The sequence below is a fragment of the Elgaria multicarinata genome, chromosome 5, assembly GCF_023053635.1.
Source record: "Elgaria multicarinata webbii isolate HBS135686 ecotype San Diego chromosome 5, rElgMul1.1.pri, whole genome shotgun sequence".
Taxonomy (NCBI): domain Eukaryota; kingdom Metazoa; phylum Chordata; class Lepidosauria; order Squamata; family Anguidae; genus Elgaria; species Elgaria multicarinata.
This window is the reverse complement of record NC_086175.1, coordinates 132,629,892-132,648,773: the sequence shown is the minus strand read 5'-3', so window position 1 is coordinate 132,648,773 and position 18,882 is coordinate 132,629,892. Positions and strand designations below refer to the sequence as shown.

Sequence of the window (18,882 nt, the reverse complement as noted above, 5' to 3'; positions counted from 1 at the left end):
TAGTCTCAGATGCTTTCCCTTCTGAAATCAACACCCATGTGCGAGTGATTGCCTGCAGTTGCACAATTTTTGCAGGGGCTCATCACTGTTGGCTGGTCTTGGTAGCCAGCCAAAATTTGTGGGTGCCAGAGATGGGTTCCTTAGTCTCCGATGTCATGCTGAGCCTCAGAGGCTACCCAAATGCCTCTGCAGAACAGTGCAAGGTTTGTAGCAATAATGCCTCCCACACACACATCACTCTCTGGAGGGGAAGATTCTGTCTCTACACTTCCAAGGATCTAAGCGCCCGGGTTTTTAGCTAGGGCAGGATTCTTCCAGCAGTTATGATGTACTCCGGAGATGCTCCATAGGCCTCCAAAGTATAACATAGACAAGGCCGGCTCGTGCTCCCCAGCTAGGCTCTGGTGTTTGTCATAATTCTCAGAGCAAGGAAGGATGCTATCCTGCTTGCAGCTGAAAAATGGCATGTGCTGGAACCAGGAACAAGTTACTGCCAACAGTGCTTCAAGACAGCCCACCTAGGCAACACTAAATCCAACACCTCTGGGATTGCAGCACCTGAAACCTCAAGAGGCCAAACACTTAACAGGTTTGTGCTGCTGTGTGTGTGTGTGTGTGTGTGTGTGTGTGTGTGTGTGTGTGTGTGAATGTAAATAGAGAGAGGACACAGAAGAGTATTTTTAATGGCAAGGAGATAGGTGAGGAATGGCTGAAAGGGAAGAAACCCTTCTACTAGAACTCTACAGCTGGGGAAAGGAGGCATTTCCTCAAGACAGAGAGCTAATCAAGAAGGAGGAGAGAATAGGTGGCATGACAGGACCCAATGAGAATGGAAGGGTCAGGCAAGGGGGAGGCTTAAATGCCTGGAAACAGGAAAAGTGAGTGGAACAGGTCAGAGGAAACCTGGGATGTGGGCAGGGTCTCCTGAGGCATGAACAGAGTCAGAAGTTAGGGTTTAAGCTAATGGGATGGGAATTCATAGAATCATAGAAAAGCAGAGTTGGAAGGGGCCTACAAGGCATCGAGTCCAACCCCCTGCTCAATGCAGGAATCCACCCTAAAGCATCCCTGACAGATGGTTGTCCGGCTGCCTCTTGAAGGTGTCTAGTGTGGGAGAGCCCACAACCTCCCTAGGTAACTGATTCCATTGTCGTACTGCTCTAACAGTGAGGAAGTTTTTCCTGATGTCCAGCTGGAATCCGGCTTCCTTTAACTTGAGCCCGTTATTCCATGTCCTGCACTCTGGGAGGATCGAGAAGAGATCCTGGCCCTCCTCTGTGGGACAACCTTTCAAGTATTTGAAGAGTGCTATCATGTCTCCCCTCCATCTTCTCTTCTCCAGGCTAAACATGCCCAGTTCTTTCAGTCTCTCTTCATAGGGCTTTGTTTCCAGACCCCTGATCATCCTGGTTGCCCTCCTCTGAACACGCTCCAGCTTGTCTGCGTCCTTCTTGAATTGTGAAGCCAACTGGATACAATACTCTAGAGGAGGCCTAACCAGGACCATTTGTCAACTTTTAAACTACTTGACTTAAGTCTTGAGGATAGGGCAGGTTATAGTAAGTACGTAAGGCAAAGCTGCAACCTCCATGCTGAGGGAACCTCTAACCATCTCGTGACTGCCAATAGGCACAAACTCCCATTTCAGCCAGTCAACGCACTACCTACATCCAAGATGTCCATGGAGCCAGTCTCCCATTGGTGTAAATTTTGATCTTGGTGTATGGGGGTGCTGCTGCAAGAATTTGAGCGCATCAAGATACAGCTCTGCTTGTCATCACTGGTGTGGAGCCACTCCACAGGAGGACAGCATTATCCAGAGTCACCCGGCAACAAGTGTGTGAACGTCTTTAGAGATGGGCCTGGATTTTAAACATGCCAAGGGAAGTACCAGAACTGCCCAAACTCATAAGTTAGAGCAAAGCCACGTATAACTGCATGCCATTTGCAAAGTACGTAAGCCGTATTAAGATTCTTTTTTTAAAAAAAGAGGCTTCCTTTGAAGTACTTCTCCCAATGAACATACCTTCCAGCTTATCTTCTTTCACTACTGCAACCCTGTGGCACTGTAAAAAAAATCACAACTTATTACCACAGCAAATCATTTTAAAATTGTTTTGAAAGACATACCAGCACACTGATCCTTAACCTACTTAACGTACAATTAAGACTTTTGGGTTTCTGTAGAACTCATTTTCAAGCAAGCAATTTAAGATTGCACCCACTATTTCCTGCCCTCTTCTGCTAATTTACTCCTCCCCACCCACTGCAGTATTGTAAAAGATTCATATAACAGAAAAAGAAGTGACATTTGGTGCCATTAACATTTTTTTCCCCTTAGGAAAGCTCAGTAGATTCTACTTCACACTCGGAAATTTCCAGCCACCATTCTCATACTAGACAGTGACCTTTTTTTCAGTGTGTGTGTATGTGTGTGTGTGTTGCTTTTCCATATGACATGCTAGGCTACCCATTTCTCACGTCCACTTCTAAGACCAAATGCCCAGCCAGCTTTCAGCAAACACCTTGGTGGTAAAGGTTCAAAGAACTGGAAGAGAAGGCTTTAATGCATCCTTTCCCAGCCTCCATAGGAAAAGCAACTTACCCCATGCTCAGCAAGACGCAATGCATGGACACAACCCATTTGTACACCTCAGTGAACAACGGCCCCTGCTCCTGTCACACTGACCACCTTCTCCCAACAGGAGATGCAAACTCTAGAGAGCAAAACCCTTTTCTTGCAATAGACTTTTTGCAAAACAGCAACACCCTCTGGCGGGCAGAGCCCATTACTGCAAGGGATTTGTCGTTTCATTTATTTCTTACTTTTGCTACTTAAGACTCTTATCCATAGAATCATAGAATAGCAGAGTTGGAAGGGGCCTACAAGGCCATCGAGTCCAACCCCCTGCTCAATGCAGGAATCCACCCTAAAGCCTCCCTGACAGATGGCTGTCCAGCTGCCTCTTAGAATCATAGAATAGAAGAGTTGGAAGGGGCCTATAAGGCCATCTAGTCCAACCCCCTGCTCAATGCAGGAATCCACCCTAAAGCATCCGACAGATGGTTGTCCAGCTGCCTCTTGAAGGCCTCTAGTGTGGGAGAGCCCACCACCTCCCTAACCTTAACAAATACACCCTCTACACAGAAGAAAGCTGGTTACAAAACCAAATATTTTTCTTGCTTGCTATTAACCGCAACACTTAGCACTTCAAACACACAATACTAGTGAGGTTACCAATAAGTGCCCCCATGTTCTTTTAAAAAACCCTTGTCCTAATTGCTTGTTTCTTTTGATATAGTATTTATGAGACTTGGCTACAATGTTCCGTTCTTACTGAGACAACCCTAATCCATGCTTTTGTATTTCACCTTCATTGCGAAAACCAACTCTTGGCTGGTCTTATCACCCATGTCCAGCTACCAAACCAGCTACCACGAATGACGGCCATTCGGCAACAATGCTTAGTGGACTGCAGCCATTGGGCCTTTCATTCTGTTCACATTAATATGTCTTCGTTGGTCTGCTCCACTCAACTACTTTGCCCATGAGCTATGGGCGATGACCCCCCAAATTTATGGCAGAAGCCGCTGAGCACTTACTGTGTGTCCATTCTGAATGAGGTTTCCCGTCACTAAATAGGTGACATGCAACTGAGCTCCCGAATTCTCTTTCCGCTTTCTTTCCACATAATCATACAACATCCTACATGCAAAAAAAGAGGAAAAAAGCAAAGACGGACATTAAGGAGGACATAATCCTTGAAGGCTTTATTCAAGACCTTGGAACCCATTCACTTAGGAACTGATTAGAGCACACGTGATTGAGATTGAGCCATTCATCTAAAAAGAAGAAGAAAAAACAGCTGAAAAGGGGTAAGACTGAATTTTCCTTTAGCCCTTATTGTCATAAACATCAGAAATCTGCTCCTGGACTAGCACCACTTAAGGCAACAGGTGGGGACTCAGGTGACTAAATACTTTTCCATACAAAATATATTCAGGGATATTTTTTTTTGTATTAAAGAATTTTCAATGATGAGGGTTTCTACCCATCCGCTGCAGTCACCTCAGTGGTACAGTCTAGAGACAGGCAAACCTTCTCTGTATCTGTGAGAGACAGGTTTAAGACTGCAAACTAAATCCAGATCTCACTAAAATAGAGCATATGCCAGTACAACTGAGTAATTGATATAAAAATAAAAAGTGGATACATTTGCCAGTAAGTTATTCCTCTGCTAGTTACGCCACAGTACACATACTGGGCTTGTTCAGACAACATGCTAAGCCATGGTTAGGCCGCTAACCTCTTTGCAGCAAATGGTTAGTGAGTGTGTCTAAAACATGGGTTATATAGCCACCATACTTAGGAATGGTTCACATGACACGCTAAGCCCTAATGGTTAGCTCAAAATGCTTAACCACCATAGCTTAGCATGTCGTCTGAACAGGCTCACTGTTTTGCAAAAGACTCTCAGGTTTTACAAGTGCGTAGCAAATTACGTTTAAGTTTGTTAGTTAACAATAATGTCAAGAATTGGGCACTTTGGCCTATTACTCTGCACTTCTTTGTTTTCTAATATGATAAAGGTTACCTTGGTTAAGCGTAGTTTTAGGAGCCCAGAAAGAGTCATAACAAAGAACAAAGGCCAAGAGCAGAAATCAGTATGTTTATCCCAGGCAGTTTTCCCCAATACTACCAACGCATTGCTATGCTGCATGAACACTTCCTGCATATTTAACTCTAAAGGTAGCCCTTCCCCACATTTAGAACCACAACACCGCATAGGCTTTATGGAGTATGGGATCATCAGACATGAAGATCACTCAGCATATCCAACCCAGCTACTCATGAGTAACTACCTAAAAAGAAAAGTAACCGGAAGGCAAATCCCAACTCCAAGGTTACCTCCATCCACTAGTCCTTAAATGATTTTGCTTGCTCAGTCACAGCACATTAGAAAACTGAATATAGTAACAAAAAGTAACATACCAAGCATTCGGTACCTGCCTTTTGAAAAATATAAACTGCATGAAAAAAACATCTGGTATCTCTAGTCTTTTAGTCTCTCTTTTGTTAAACTTGAACGCTTAGGAGGCTAGTTGGTAGCTTCTGTTTCCTCCCCAATGCGAAGATGCCGTTTCAGACACAGGCAAATCCTCCTAGTCCCTGGTTCAGCTTGTTTCCAGTAACAAACCAAGATATTCCTTATCCCTACTCTAGTGTTCAAGAAGTGACAAGTGAAGGTGGAAACATTTACACTTTAAAACATTTCATGGCTCTTGTGGGGCTTTGTGATGCTCAAATGCAAGACCGGCATACAGATCTTATATGGGAGGGTTGTGTCAGAGCCAAATCTGATGGTTTGAACATTATGGAGACACGTGACTAGGCCACAGTTTTCTTTTTTCCCTAGCCAGATTTTGGAAATGCAAGAAAGCAAGATCTAAAACAACCCAAAGGTTCCTTTTAAGGAGTACTCCACTTGTTGAGTTAAGGGTAGAAATATGATTCTTTACATTCATAGAAAAAAAATATCTTATCAGTGAACAGAGACTACACCCACTTAGTTCCTTGAAGGTGGTATGATGGGTCACAATTTCAAAAACTTAAGTTCTCCAATTCAATCACTTTATAACCCCACTGAAAATTACTACATACTAGGAGAAGAATAAAAGTTATGGTTGAGAGGATTCACTCCCTTTCCAGAGGTCAGACTTGATCAAATATTATCTGCTACTGAATACAGGATCAAATATATATCAGTACTTACTGCTTAGCTTGGTTGACATGAACACCCAATGTATAACTCAGCCATTTGTATGTTACCTGCAAGGGAGAACATTCCAGTCTTAACACACACAATGCCAGTACCCTCAACAAAACTGCCAATCCTCACTACTACAAACAACTATACAGAGCCAAATCCATTATCACAGAATAGCAGAGTTGGAAGGGGCCTACAAGGCCATCGAGACCAACCCCGTGCTCAATGCAGGAATCCACCCTTAACTCTACTGGGTCCCTTCACCCCAGTTCTGTCTGACAAAGTGCAAGTTTTGTTTCCACTATGCTTCCCTATTTTTTATCAGCATCTCCTGCACTTCATCTAAAAATATGCACACACACCTTTAACACAGGAATGGGCATAAGGTAGAGAAAGGGTAGGCAAAAAGTAGATCTCCAGATGTTTTGGACTTCAACTCTCAGCATTCCCGACTATTGAGACTGTCGGGGTGTGTGTGTGTCTTGGAGCTGAAGTATCAAACTTACAGAGATCTACCTTCTGTTCACCCTGAGGTAGACCATAGTCCAACAATGAACCATTGGCCAATATTGGGTACTCATTAGAAACTCCTGGTTGCTGGGAATCCTCCGAAGAATGCTGGACCTTGTTCTGACCAAGCAAAACACTTCTGCGTAGATGCAAAAACCGGGTGGGGAGAAGGGGAAATCCAGAAAAAATGGGTGGTAGAAGCAGAATAATTCTAAATATACCCCTCCCCCCGTGCCGCCATTTTCTCCCCAGGCCTTCATCTCTCTAGTTCTGTAAGAGTCCGTACTGGAGCAGTCAAGAGATTAGTTAGGCTTTAAGCATTAAGAAAGATCATGATTCTTGATTTGTACATTTAATGCACATTGCTAAACCTCAGGCATTCGCGGGGGGTGTAGATGGTGTAAGTAAAAGTAGACTGAAGTCAGTCCACTGCAGGTTTAGTGTACACGCTGCTTACCTCCCATACCCTCCTCTGGTTCCCATTCTGCTCTTGCACCCTAAGCCAAAATTGAAAATCTTCAAATACTTAAAAAGGTTGTCCCACAGAGGAGGGCCAGGATCTCTTCTCGATCTTCCCAGAGTGCAGGACACGGAATAACGGGCTCAAGTTAAAGGAAGCCAGATTCTAGCTGGACATCAGGAAAAACTTCCTGACTGTTAGAACGGTACAACAATGGAATCAGTTACCTAGGGAAGTTGTGGGTTCTCCCACACTAGAGGCCTTCAAGAGGCAGCTGGACAACCATCTGTCAGAGATGCTTTAGGGTGGATTCCTGCATTGAGCAGGGGGTTGGACTGGATGGCCTTGTAGGCCCCTTCCAACTCTGCTATTCTATGATTCTATGACCTGCATCTGCAATCTTGCAATTCCTGCATCTTCTTAACTCATCCACTGGTCATGGGCCAATAGGCTGCTGGGTTCTGTGTGCATGTGTCAGCCTTCCCCAGAGAGGTGGCTCCCAGATATTTTATTTCAATTCCCATCTGCCCCAGCATTGTCAATGGTCAGGGATGCTGGGAGCTGTGGACCAAAATATCCAGAGGGCACCTGGTTGAGGAAGTCCTTCTTCACACAGCGTATTGTTAAAACTATGGAAATCAATACCTCAAGATGTAGGGATGGCTACTAATTTGGATGGCTTTAAATGGGGTTTATATACATTGGTGAACAAGAGCATCAGACATTTTTCTCCCACTCCCATAATACTAGAAGCTACGGTCGTCCCATGAAGCTGATTGGTGGGAGATCCGGGACAGATAAAAGGAAGGATTTCTTCATGCAGCACATAGTTAAATTATGGAACTCACTACCAGAAGATGTAGTGATGGCCACCAATTTGGATGGCTTTAAAAGGGGGTTGGAGGAGAAAGCTATCAATGGCTACAGAGAGCTTCGGCTATTGGGCGGTATAAAAATGTAATAAATTAAAGAGTCCTGATGGCTCTGTGCTACCTCCAGCATCAGAGGCAGTAAGCTTGTGTGCACCAGTCGATGGGGAACATGAGCAGGAGAGTGCTGTTGCACTCATGTCCTGCTTGTGGGTTTCCCATTGGGGCACCTGGCTGGCTACTGTGTGAACAGAGCATGTTGGACTAGATGGACCCTTGGTCTGACCCAGCATGGCCCATCTAATGTTCTTAAAAAGGCTGCTACGTGCACTGTTTTTTTGGCGGTTGTATTTATACAACTTGATTTAAGGTGCGTTGAGATGCTTTGGATTGAAAGGGGGTGGCAAATCCCCCAAATAAATATGTAAACAACGGAATAGTCAGGACAACCCCAGGCCACATGCCACCGCCCTCAAACACCCTACCTGTTGTCATAAGAACCTAAGAAGAGCCCTGCTGGATAAGACCAAGGGTCCATCTAGTCCTTCACTCTGTTCACACAGGGGCCAAGCAACTGTTGACCAGGGAACAACACAGCAGAACATGGTGCAACAGCACCCTCCCACCCATGTTCCCCAGCGACTGGTGCACATAGGCTTTTGCCTCAGATACTGGACATAGCACACAACATCAGATACTGGACGTAGCCATGGATAGCCTTCACCTCCAGGAATTTATCCAACCCCCTTTTAAAGCCATCCAAATGGGTGGCCATCACTACATCATGTGGCAGTGAGTTCCATAATTTAACTCTGCGCTGTGTGAAGAAGCCCTTCCTTTTATTTGTCCTGGATCTCCCACCCATCAGCTTCATGGGATAATGACCCCACTGGGTTCTAGTATTTTGAGAGAGGGAGGAAAATGCCTCCCTCTCCACATTCTCCACACCAGGCATCATTTTGTACACTTGTATGGTGTCTCCCCCTCACCCTCCTTCCCCCCCCCCCCAAGCTGAACAATCCCAGCTGTTATAACCTTCCATTTTTATTCCGGCAGGCCTATCCAGATCAATGTTAAAACAAGAATTTTTAGGATGTATTGATTTCTGTTCTAATGTTGTTCAATCCAAAGGGAGAGGTGGGTAAGAAATAATAATAATAATAATAATAATAATAATAATAATAATAATAATTCTCTCAGTATTTCAACACTTAATTTTAACTTAAATCTTACTGTTCTAACTCTGTATTTTAATCTTACATCAATTTCTGCTGCGTGGTTTTATCCCGGTTGTGTTTTAGATATTGTATTTTCATAGAATCATAGAATAGCAGAGTTGGAAGGGGCCTACAAGGCCATCGAGTCCAACCCCCTGCTCAAGGCAGGAATCCACCCTAAAGCATCCCTGACAGATGGTTATCCAGTTGCGTCTTGAAGGCCTCTAGTGTGGGAGAGCCCACAACCTCCCTAGGAAATTGGTTCCATTGTCGTACTGATGACCAGCTGGAATCTGGCTTCCTTTAACTTGAGCTTGTTATTCCGTGTCCTGCACTCTGGGAGGATCGAGAAGAGATCCTGGCCCTCCTCTGTGTGACAACCTTTTAAGTATTTGAAGAGTGCTATCCTGTCTCCCCTCAATCTTCTCTTCTCCGGGCTAAACATGCCCAGTTCTTTCAGTCTCTCTTCATAGGGCTATGTTTCCAGACCCCGCATCATCCTGGTCGCCCTCCTCTGAACCCCCTCCAGCTTGTCTGCGTCCTTCTTGAATTGTGGAGCCCAGAACTGGACGCAATACTCTAGATGAGGCCTGACCAGGGCCGAATAGAAAGGAACCAGTACCTCACGTGATTTGGAAGCTATACTTCTGTTAATGCAGCCCAAAATAGCATTTGCCTTTCTTTCAGCCATATCGCACTGTTGGCTCATATTCAGCTTGCGATCTACAACAATTCCAAGACCCTTCTCGTTTGTATTATTGCTGAGCCAAGTATCCCCCATCTTGTAACTGTGCATTTGGTTTCTATTTCCTAAATGTAGAACTTGGCATTTATCCCTATTAATTTCATTCTGTTGTTTTCAGCCCAGCACTCCAGCCTATCAAGATCACTTTTGTATTTTGTATTTGTGTTTTTCGACTGTTGGTTGTTTTATTATGGTTTTAATTTTTGTCAACCACCCAGAGAGCTTCGGCTATGGGGCGGTATAAAAATGAAATTAATTAATTAATTAAAGGAGATTCTCCAGCCTGTTGATCATTTGAGTTGCCCTTTTCTGCACTTTCCCCAGCTCTATCATATCCCTTTTTGAAGGTGTGGTGACCAGAACTGTGGGTCCCCCCCCACATCTTTTCCTTCCCCTCAGCGCTCTGCTCCCACCCGCTTCTGCCGCCCCTCCCCCAATTCCCCCCCCCACGAACTCTAAATCCCCTCCCCTCCCCTACCCAGACCAACCCCCCCTCCCGAAGTGGCCCTCAGGGCGCCCCTCATCACGCCCCCGCCCCCCAGCGCCCCTCTCCCGCTCACCACTCGGTTCTGGTCCGTGACGAACTCGTCGATGTTCTCCAGGTACAGCTCGTCCTCCATGGCGGGGCAGATGGCCAGGCCGGGCCCTCAGGAGCGCCAACCCCTTCCCTCACCTTAGCACGGAAAAAAAAACCCCGCCGCCGCTCTCCATGGCAACGCGAGGCCTTCCTCGCTCTCTCGCTTTTGCCCGCGCGCGCTACGGCAGCCGCGCGGAGACATACCAGGCGGGCGTCCCCATAGCAACCGCAGGCTTCGCGCGCTACGGCGGCCGCGCGGGGACTTTCCCCAACGGAAGGGAAAGACAAAACGTCCCCTTCTTTTAAGCCCCGCCCGCCTACGCGCGCGCAGCCGTCGCAGCAGCCGCGCCTACTCCCTAGCCGTTAGCCACGCCCACCGGCCTCTCCAGGTTGAGGGAGGGGCTTCTCTAACCTGGAGCCGCTCCAGTTGTGTGTGTGTGTGTGTGTGTTGGCTGAGGGAGGGATTATGGGAGTTGTAGTCCGAAGACGTGTGGAGGGCGCCAGGTTGGAGAAGGCTTAGATATCAGGACTAGAATCATAGAATAGCAGAGTTGGAAGGGGCCTGTAAGGTCATCGAGTCCAACCCCCTGGTCAATGCAGGAATCCACCCTAAAGCCTCCCTGACAGATGCTTGTCCAGCTGCCTCTTGAAGGCCTCTAATGTGGGAGAGCCCACAACCTCCCTAGGGAACTGGTTACATTGTCGTACTGCTCTAACAGTCAGGAAGTTTTTAATGATGCCCAGATGGAATCTGGCTTCTTGTAACTTGAGCCCATTATTCCGTGTCCTGCATGCTGGGAGGATTGAGAAGGGATCATAGAATCCTAGAATAGCAGAGTTGGAAGGGGCCTACAAGGCCATTGAGTCCAACCCCCTGCTAAGTGCAGGAATCCACCCTAAAGCATCCCTGACAGATGGTTGTCCAGCTGGCCCCTTCTAACTCTACTATTCTATGATTCTAAGAGAGCCGCCTGTATAGAACCAGGAGTAGGTAGCCGGCCATTCTGGGGCCTCACTGGCTTCCAGCCCTTTTGCCCCACAGACACAGTGGCTTGGCTTGTTCATAATTTGCCAGGTAAAGAGCTGGAACTCATACTGAGAAGCCAGTCCAAGAAAATGATCGAAACATGTTTCAGTGGCGGTGGTGCGTGCTGTTAAGATGGACAGCTCACTAGGTCCTTGCCTGCTTTCGATTCACAAACTACCTTCTGGGTTTCATAACAGAATCTTATGAAGAACATGTGCAGATTCTTATTTTGGTCTCTCAGATGTAGTGGAGTGAAATCAGAAATGGCTCGGACAAAGATGGGACATAAGTCCCTGCCTACTTCACAGCCTGGATAGTAAACAACCATAACAAATGATAAAGAAATGATTCAGTATCAGTTTACTCAGAGCAAGAACAGAGGGGAAACATATTTTATTTTATTGTCTGCAGGCTGTTTGCTGTAATGACACTGACATGGTTGTGTTGACATCAGTGGGCATTCTCCAAGCATAGCTTCTACATCACAGGGGTAAAACATCCTCTGGATCAAGTTATTTTCTTCACAACTGATTTACTGAGATTAATACAGATGGCTATCCCAATGCACTTGACACACAGCAACTGTGAACAGAAAGAATGAATGGTTAGAAAGCACTGCCATTACAACCAATATTTAAGAAAGTGACCCCTTATGTATCATCCAAAAAAAAAAAGGCACAGGGTTGCATAAAAGTATGCTGATGTGCATAGATGCAATTGTAGGGTGACTATAAATTAAATAGAAATTCAATACACTGTAATGTAGGACACATGGTCAACCTAAACTGATAGCAAAACTCATAACAATACTATTTAAGTCAACTTCCGAATGAAAATTTTAACAAGTGCTATTATTGGACAAACTATTTTATTTATTTATTACCGTATTTCTTCAATTCTAAGACGCCATCGATTGTAAGACGCACACTAATTTCAGTACCACCAACAGAAAAAAAAGCTTTGATTCTAAGAAATAATAAACACACCCGCAATTCTAAGATGCACCCCGTTTTTAGAGATGTTTATGGGGGGGGGGAAGTGCATCTTAGAATCGAAGAAATACAGTAATACATTTGTATCCCACCCTATATTGCAAGGATCTCAGGGCAGAGCTACAAACTATTGACAGCATTTACTTTCTGGAGTTTGTCTAGTGTTATTTTTTAAATGTGTTTTTCTTTTTAATTAATTCACATTGTCATAAAAAGTCTTTGATACAGGCTGCAAGGTTATGAACACTTACCTGTTAGTAAGTATCATTCAATGGATATTACACTTCAAGCCCACTTATCATCTTTTCATGGAAGATAAGGCTATCAGTTACTATTATATGTAATTTAATACTGTTAAACACTTTTTATACTGTATTTCGTAATTGTGCTTTTAACCTCTTGGTTGTTTTATTGTGGTTTTAATTTTTGTGAACCGCCCAGAGAGCTTCGGCTATTGGGCGGTATAAAAATGTAATAAATAAATAAATATTAGTTCTGATGGCTTCCGGTATCAGAGACACTATGCCTATGTACCCCAGTTGCCGGGGAACATGGGTGGGAGAGTGCTGTTGCATTCATGTCCTGCTTGTGGGTACATTGCATTCATTGGGGCAGCTGGTTGGCTGCTGTGTGAACAGAATGCTGGTCTGGATGGACTTTTGGTCTAATCCAGCAGGGCTCTTCTTACATTCTTAAGAGGTGCTCAGTTTTGCACTCATTCTATACTTGGGTTCTCCCACCCTCCGCTGTCCTCCTTTTACCACAGGGCCCCTATGCTTTTATTGCTGGTGTTATGCTTTGTCAGTGAATCATAGAATGGTAGAGTGGGAAGGGGCCTATAAGGCCATCGAGTCCAACCCCCTGATCAATACAGGAATCCACCTTAAAGCATCCCTGACAGATGGCTGTCCAGCTGCCTCTTGAAGGCCTCTAGTGTGGGAGAGCCCACAACCTCCCTAGGTCACTGGTTCCATTGTCGTACTGCTCTAACAGTCAGGAAGTTTTTCCTAACGTCCAGCCGGAATCTGGCTTCCAGGAACTTGAGCCCATTAGTCCGTGTCCTGCACTCTGGGAGGATCGAGAAGAGATCATAGAATCATAGAATAGCAGAGTTGAAAGGTACCTACAAGGCCATCGAGTCCAACCCCCTGCTCAATGCAGGAATCCACCCTAAAGCATCCCTGACAGATGGTTGTTCAGCTGCCTCTTGAAGGCCTCTAGTGTGGGAGAGCTCACCACCTCCCTAGGTAACTGGTTCCATTGTCATACTGCTCTAACAGTCAGGAAGTTTTTCCTGATGTCCAGCCGGAATCTGGCTTCTGCCAAGACTCTTGTTCATGCTTTGGTTATTTCTTGGCTGGAATTTGTAACCTTCTCCTGACTGTCCTTCCTTCCTCTCACGTCGGTCTCTATTCATCATTCTGCTGCCAAGATCATCTTCTTGGCTCACCGCTCTGATCATGTTACTCCACTTCTGAAGTCTCTTCATTGGCTTCCAATTCACCCCAGAATCCAGTATAAGCTCCTCCCGTTGACTTTCAAATCTTGTCACAGTCTAGCTCCTTCCTATCTTTCTTCTCTCGTCTCACACTATTGCCCTGCTAGTGCTCATCAAATGCCACATTTCTTACTCGCCCAAGGGCCTCTACTTCTCTTGCTCGGCTTCGTCCCTTTTCTCTCACTGCCCCTTACGCCTGGAATTCTCTTCCTGAGCGTTTGTGGATCACGAGTTCAATGACTCATGATCCACAAAGCTCAATTGAAAACTTTTATTTTTTCTACAGCTTTTAGAACTTGACTTTGTTCTCCCTTTTTTTACACTGTTACTTTTATTGTCCCCTGAGCCTATTTGGTGCGTTCTCTTCCCTCTCTTATTGTTTTATTATGATTTTATTAGAATATAAGCCTATATGGCAGGGTGTTGCTGCTTTATTCTTTTACTATGTACAGCACCATGTTCGTTGATGGTGCTGTAATAATAATAATAATAATAGTAATATTGTTATCATCATCATCATTTCCATACTGCCCCATAGTTGAAGCTCTCTGTGTGGTTTGCAGCAATTGATAAAAATACAACGTAATAAAAATAGTCTAAAATGTTTCGTATAGAAAAATTAAAATAATGTAAACGTGGGGCAATGTTTTTTTTCTGGGTGCGGAAGATGCGTCGGATCCTGGCGATAGCACGGAGTCGGGTTGTTGAACCTCAGATCTGAACTGCTTGGAGTCCCCCTCTTGAGTTTTCCAGATGTCCCCAATTCCTCATTCTAAAACAGCCTTCCTCAACCTGGGGCGCTCCAGATGTGTTGGACTACAACTCCCAGAATGCCCCAGCCTGGCTGGGGCATTCTGGGAGATGCAGTCCAACACATCTGGAGCGCCCCAGGTTGAGAAAGGCTGTTCTAAAACGTTGAAATGCCTCTCCTAAGCCTTTAGTTACTGGCAGTAAAGAGCTTTAAGCTAAGAGCTCCATCAGGCGAGTGTTTTATTGCACGCTCATTGCTGGGCACTCACGGATTTTTGCATGTTTCTCTCACGATGTCGTCTGCCTCCCGCCTTCTTCATGTCACACAAAAAATGCACCTCAGTAAGTCTGACTTATTTTTAAAGACGGAAGTTGCCGCTATCTCCTTCCGTGTGCAGGAGAAGCAGTGCGATCAGAACGGACCACTGAATGGGCCACGTGCAAGTGGTTTACTTCCTCTTTCGAAAGAGGGAGTAATGCGGGACAAACGTGCGGGCGGAGAACCGACGATAAGCAAATGCGATTCCCCCCTTCCCCTGTGTGATGATGCTCTATGATGAGCTGGTATTTGGGGGGCCTATCCCTTTTGCCATGCCCCCTTTTCTTTAGCCCCACCCACCACTAGAATGCAGCTGCTGAGAGCTTGTCTGAATTTGAATTCGCCTGAAAGAGATTTGACAGCCCTGGCATAGAGCCATCATGACTAGTAGCCACGGATAGCTTTATACTCTATGAATTTTATCACTACAGGCAGTGGCAGGTGTTTGGGGCAGAAGTCTGGGTTCTCCACTCAGCAGAAAAAGCCCCCAAATGCAGCAGAGATGGGTTCATGGCATTTTGAAGTTAACTGAAGTAATAATAATAATAATAATAATAATATAATAATAAATTTATTTGTTACCTGCCTCTCCCTCTGAATCGAAGGCGGGGTACAACACAACCTTTAACCTTTTAGAAAGGGGGGCATATAAAGGTGCAATCCTATGCATGCTTAGACAGACAAAAGTCCTGCAGTTCCCAGGATACCCAAGCAAGGCAGGGAAATGCTGGGAGTTGTGCAACTGTTTTTCTGTCTAAACATGCAGACAATTGCACCCGACAATAAAGACATAGGGAACATTGGAAACTGCCTAATACTGAGTCAGATCATGAGTCCATCCAACCCAGTGTTGTCGACACTGACTGGCAGCGACTCTCAGGGTTTCAGGCAGGAGTTTTTCCAGCCCTACCTGGAGACACCAGGGATTGAACTGGGACCTTCTACATACAATGAGCTCCTTCAGACTGGGGGAAATTATGTTCCCTTACCATGACTCTGCTTCCTGCTTCTCTTCCACACTTGTAACGAGCTGTAATTTCACGAGTAAGAGAGCAACAACCATGTGGCCCATACAATTCAATGGGACAGCGCCCTCTAATGGGCATTTATAGTGCAACTTTGCCTGTACACAGCAGGAAAACCCGACAAATACCGATATATCTTAGAAAAGTCGGGTTTTCTGAGGTTTAATGTTTACCAGCGTTGGTGTTCTACCACTGAGCTATGGCTCCTCCAATTAACTACGCTACTGACTGCACGCATCACAAAAACCTGGTTCTGTCTGATTTCTTCCCACAAAATGCTTTTAATTTTCATGATTTCCCAGTATGTTGTTGTGCTCCAAGAACTGCTTCTCATCTCAATTGAAAGGTCAGAGAAAGGGGAGAATTAAAAATCGCAGGAGACTTACACCAAGTCTCCAGCACAGTCCTCAGGTCCCAGAGATTTTTCCTGGGGGAAACAATCCTTGCGGCAGTACCCCCTAAAGTTCGCACAACCCCATTCGCCGTCGCAGATGCCCAGGCCTGTCAAAACACAAATAAACATCAGCAAAGCATCAGTGGTGGTCAAGCACAAATTCTGCTGTGGTTTACCAGGAATGGAAGCTCTTTCAAATTCCCACAGTATGTTTTTCACCTGCTTTTTCTCGGGGAAAATGCACCAGGAGGGCAAACATCATGTGTGATCGTGTTGTACCTGCCATGGATATGGTTTATCAGCAATTGCCACGGCTGGAAAACACACCAATGCAATGATCAAGGAAACTGCTCTTTACGGCAGCTGTGATTGTCCTGCTCAGATTGTACAGTTGTCCGCAGAGTGGTAAGCAGCAGTTACTGCATCCAAAACTCTCCTCATGGCCTGAGTTCGATCCCAGCAGAAGCTGGTTCTCAGGCAGCCGGCTCAGGTCGACTCAGCCTTCCATCCTTCTGCAGTCGGTAAAATGAATACCCAGCTAGCTAGGGGGAAAGTTGCCGCGACTGGGGAAGGCAGCGGCAAACCACCCCGCTACAAAGTCTGCCAAGAAAACGTCAGCGAAAGCAGGCGTCCCTCTAGGAGTCAGCAATGACTCAAGTGCTTTGCACGAGAGGTTCCTTTCCTTCAAGAAGAGGTCAATGGGGAAAGATCATAGTCCAGTAGCACAATACATGCCTTGTGTGCTGAAGGTCCCAGGTTCGAATCTTCACATTTCTATTTTAACCAACGAGAGTCAGGTAGCATGTGATGGGGGGAAACCTCTTTCTGCTGCAGACCCAGGGAGAGAGGTGGGCATTCTGAGCAGGTGGTGCTGGATTGTCCTGGTATAAGGGACCTCCCAAAGTCCCAAGGGACAACCCCAATTTCACCAAGCATTGCCAACACACTTTTAGAGCTGTTGCCACCTTCAAGACTCCAAAGTGGCATTGCAGTTAGCCCTCGACATCCACCCCCCACCCCCCAGATTCTCATTTCTCAAGCATAGGGGGGCCTTGCTATGGGAAAGTTAAAATACTAGGAGGCAATGTGGTGTAGAATAATGGACCAGGACTGAGTTCGAATTCACATAGCCGTGAAGCCTACCAGGTGAGCTTGTGGTCTGACATTTTGGGCTTTTCTACATGAAGTTTCCAGATTAAGATTGGGCTTCTTTCTGTGCCTTTTTATATGTTCCATTATACCAGCCTTCCTCAACCTGGGGATGTGTTGGACTACAACTCCCAGAATGCCCCAGGTTGAGGAAGGCTGAATTATACAGTCACATAGGAGGTCATTTTTGCTCCAGAGAAAATCACAATCGTTGTTGCCTTGAGGAAGGACTTTGTTCAAAACGGGTCAGCAATTCACCAATAAATAATTTGTAATATATCTCTGTTTCCACCCCTTGCCTTTGGCTTTTCCTCACTGCAGTATAACAGAATTGCGCAATTACACCAATTTCTATGTTGTTAAAGTGGTGATTTTAAAAAATACAGCATTTTTCCCATTAAAAAAACCAAACATGGTAATGGTCGCAAAGCACGGGAGAGACCCTGGAGAATGATGACATCATGTAAAGGACTCGTAAATTACTGTGAGTGAGCAATCATGAGCACACAATAAAAGGCTCATGTAGAAAGCCTGTTTCTCTTGGCCTAACTCTACATCACAGGGTTGTTGTGAGGGTAAAATAGGAGGAGACAGGAACTATGTATGCTACCATTAGCTCCTTAGGGAAAGGGCAAGATAAAAAAATGCAATTCATAATATTAAGGAATAAGGGATTTCTTTCCATACTTACAGACAGCTGAGGCTAGAGCCAGGAGCACCATCAGGAGAAAGAAATTAAGCTTGATAAAAGCAGCCATTTGGAGTCTCTTCTCAAGACGAACCACACAAATTTGCCTCCCCAAGCCCCTTATAAATGGGCAAGTCACTCGCAGGGGGAACGCCCACTACTCCTCGGGACCGCTTTAATGTTTTGAAACAATATTCCATGGCAAATGGATTTCCTAAGAGAGTCAATTTGCAACATGGAAGGATTGTATGGTTTAAGGGTAGCTGGAGGGGAAGAGACGCCTTATGACTTGCAGATAACGAAATTAAAAGAGCTCTCCAATTTGCCAAGTCATGAGAGACCTCTCACAGGCCGCTGAAACAGGGTATTGTGGAGCAAAAAATAGATTTCACCTGACTAAATGGTAAAGGCTTCAATTAGTGGAGTTATGTATTCATGCCTCTGAAAATGTGGTTTCTGTCTCACGCCACGATAAATGTATTTGTCTATCGTGTGCCATAAGACCCTTAGTTGTTGTTTTTTTTGCTTCAAGAGATTAACCGGGCAGGGGTGGAATTGGCCAGCTGGTGGAGAGAGAGAGGAAGTTGGAAATGGTGGACGGGTCGGAGAGATGGAGGTTATGAGAGCTCTTCCATTTCAGGCTGAGAATATGTATCCTTTGTCAACTCAGTGTACTGCTGCTGTAAAATGGCAAATTCCATGTTGGGCATAATTAGGAAAGGAATTGAGAATAACACTGTTAATGTCATAATGCCCTGTGGCGCAGAGGGGTAAAGCAGCAGTTTCTGCAGCCGACGGCCTGAGTTCGATCCCAGCAGAAGCTGGTTTCAGGCAGCTGGCTCAGGTCGACTCAGCCTTCCATTCTCCCGAGGTCGGTAAAATGAGTACCCAGTT

At 45.4% G+C, this 18,882-nt stretch overlaps 1 protein-coding gene and 1 long non-coding RNA gene across 2 annotated transcripts in view; both read right to left on the bottom strand.

Annotated features, from left to right (window-relative positions):
• POLD3 (DNA polymerase delta 3, accessory subunit) overlaps window positions 1-10,356 on the bottom strand; it is a 30,618-nt gene extending 20,262 nt beyond the window's left edge. The window contains exons 1-4 of the mRNA XM_063127214.1: window positions 10,130-10,356; window positions 5,775-5,830; window positions 3,604-3,706; window positions 2,027-2,066 (exon numbers count right to left, since the gene is read on the bottom strand). Coding sequence (XP_062983284.1) covers window positions 2,027-2,066; window positions 3,604-3,706; window positions 5,775-5,830; window positions 10,130-10,189 — 259 coding nt within the window. The 5' untranslated portion in view covers window positions 10,190-10,356. The remainder of the gene's footprint in view (window positions 1-2,026; window positions 2,067-3,603; window positions 3,707-5,774; window positions 5,831-10,129) is intronic.
• A 1,188-nt stretch (window positions 10,357-11,544) lies between these two features.
• On the bottom strand, window positions 11,545-18,213 carry LOC134399778 (uncharacterized). Its single transcript, XR_010025510.1, has 3 exons — window positions 17,992-18,213; window positions 16,144-16,258; window positions 11,545-11,755 (listed from the first exon to the last, which is right to left on the bottom strand). It is a non-coding gene; the product is annotated as an uncharacterized LOC134399778 (long non-coding RNA).
• Window positions 18,214-18,882: the final 669 nt, after the last annotated feature.